Genomic DNA, 2,090 nt, shown 5'->3' on the forward strand with positions numbered 1-2,090 from the left:
TGTTAAAATAATCATTGCACTTTATTTTCATAATACTGTAAATTGTAAACCTGTWATCAAACTGAGGAGCATCATATATGATATAGATGTGGTTATTTTACATTAACAACCTTCAAAAATGTGTAAAAAGTACAGTAAGAATACATACAAGACAAGTGACATTTTTAGCCKGTTTTGTATTTTACTGTACTTTTATGCTTTGCTTGTATTCTTTTATTTACACATTTTTTTCTGTGTACAGCACTTTGGTCATCATCTCATCTGTGTTGTAAAACGCTTAGGTCCTTCAAAGTACAGATTTAGGAAATCACATAGTTTTATTTTTAAAACAGTTTGGCTCAAATTACTATCGATCCCGCGTGCTGTAAACATGTTTGACGCGAAAAAAAAAAAAACCCAGCGTTTGTTGAAGCCAAAGTTAGCTTAGCTAGCAGACAGGWCTCACGAGTAAACGGTTTAAGTTTAGCTTTTAGAAACACAATTACGTTGCCACAAGTAGGGTTAGGGTGTCCTAACTGATGATGTGGTTTACTTCCAAAACTTCAAGATGCAAACATTGCTTTTATTCAACACCTAAGCTAATAGAGTTAAGATTAAGCTAGCAAGCATGCTACCTACCAGCCCTCTTTCACCAGAGAATCTGTCAAATCGGTCATTTTTGTCCAAACTGCGGATGTGTGAATAAAAATACTGGATTTATAGCGGGACCTCACTTCAATGGTGATTATCTGACGCTGTGAGACATAATATTATCGTCCTAGCAATGCTCGTTAAGAAGAGAGTACTGAAGAAACCTGCCGTAAAACGTCACTAGTGCGTCGTACGAGTACGGAGTGCCGAGAGGCTCAAAAAGCATTTTAAACCTTTTGTCGAAGAGACGTGCATTTTTACACCAAGTCATAAATTTAAACAAGACTACTACTATACTGCTTATAACAACAATATAATAACTAGAAAAAAGCMTTTTCTGCTAACATAACGTGAATGCCGATCACTGCACGACTTCAGTAAAGATTTGTGTAAGCAGAAACTAAATTGTCTTCTTCTCTGATATAAGTAAAATGCATTTTACATTCTAGCAAAGTAGCAAAGTCTTAAAATCAATGAAATGATCAGAGACTAGCTACCCTTTTGATACATTTAGTTTAAGATAAATTTAGGCAAATTTTAGCTTTTAGTTATTCCTTGCTAATTTGTAGCTTAGTTTTTAATTTTAACTAGCTTTCTGCTACTTTGTTTTCATTTTGCTACGTTTTGCTTGGTTTGAGCCTCTCTTCAAAAATGGTAAAACTTAAATTGCTTCTAAAATGTTATAATGAAACAAGGGAAATGTTTATGGCATTTTACTTCCTTATGCATCAGCCTATTTAACTCTTTTTAATTCATTTTCAGAATGCATCTTATTACAAAGTGTTGGTGTAAAGCAAAACTTGTGAGCATCATTTAGCAAAGAAACTCCTAAATCTGGTCAAACAGAACCAGGATGGACATTTTGAACTAAATCCACATGATGGCAGTAAATGCACTCTGAATTGACAAAACACCACCTCCAAACTGCTCTGCAAGAAGCATGCAGGCAGTGAAGCTTCATGGTGAACATAATGTCTTCTGAATTAGGTCAGACTCTTTATGTTTTCATTCTGAAACTCATGTTTCAAAGCCCAACTGAAGAACATTGTTTTTATTCAGACAATAGAGTCTAAAATTAGACTGAACTGTACAAATTACAACCACTGATGCAAGATGTGTTTTGATACAACTAAAATTATACAACATACACTCAATTCAAAGTAATTATTCACATGTAAAGTATGTTGTTGTTGTTGTTGTTGTTGTTGTTGTTGTTGTTGTTGTTGTTGTTGAACTTTGTTCAGTGACAAATATTCATGTCAACAAAGCTCACATATTCAGTGGAAGAAACAAGATGTTAAACTCGTTGGGATGGATTTTCTGCTGAATGCTTATTTAAAAGCTCAAATCAGAATCACACAAATAAATTTTAGATTATTTGGCTTTTGAAAATATAACCTTTTGGCAGTTCTTTAACTGATTTAGTCGACTCGATCATCATATGCAAAAATTAATATGCA

The 2,090-nt window shown here is 33.7% G+C and overlaps 1 protein-coding gene across 2 annotated transcripts in view; it reads right to left on the minus strand.

The window, feature by feature from the left end:
- The window catches only part of tdrd3 (tudor domain containing 3), a 15,967-nt gene extending 15,158 nt beyond the window's left edge, over nt 1-809 (minus strand). For both annotated transcript variants that reach the window (XM_014003025.1, XM_014003024.1), the window contains exon 1: nt 619-809. In XM_014003025.1, the coding sequence (XP_013858479.1) occupies nt 619-656 (38 nt within the window). In that variant the 5' untranslated portion in view covers nt 657-809. The remainder of the gene's footprint in view (nt 1-618) is intronic.
- Nucleotides 810-2,090: the final 1,281 nt, after the last annotated feature.

This window comes from Austrofundulus limnaeus, unplaced genomic scaffold (genome assembly GCF_001266775.1).
Source record: "Austrofundulus limnaeus strain Quisiro unplaced genomic scaffold, Austrofundulus_limnaeus-1.0 Scaffold16, whole genome shotgun sequence".
Taxonomy (NCBI): Eukaryota; Metazoa; Chordata; class Actinopteri; order Cyprinodontiformes; family Rivulidae; genus Austrofundulus; species Austrofundulus limnaeus.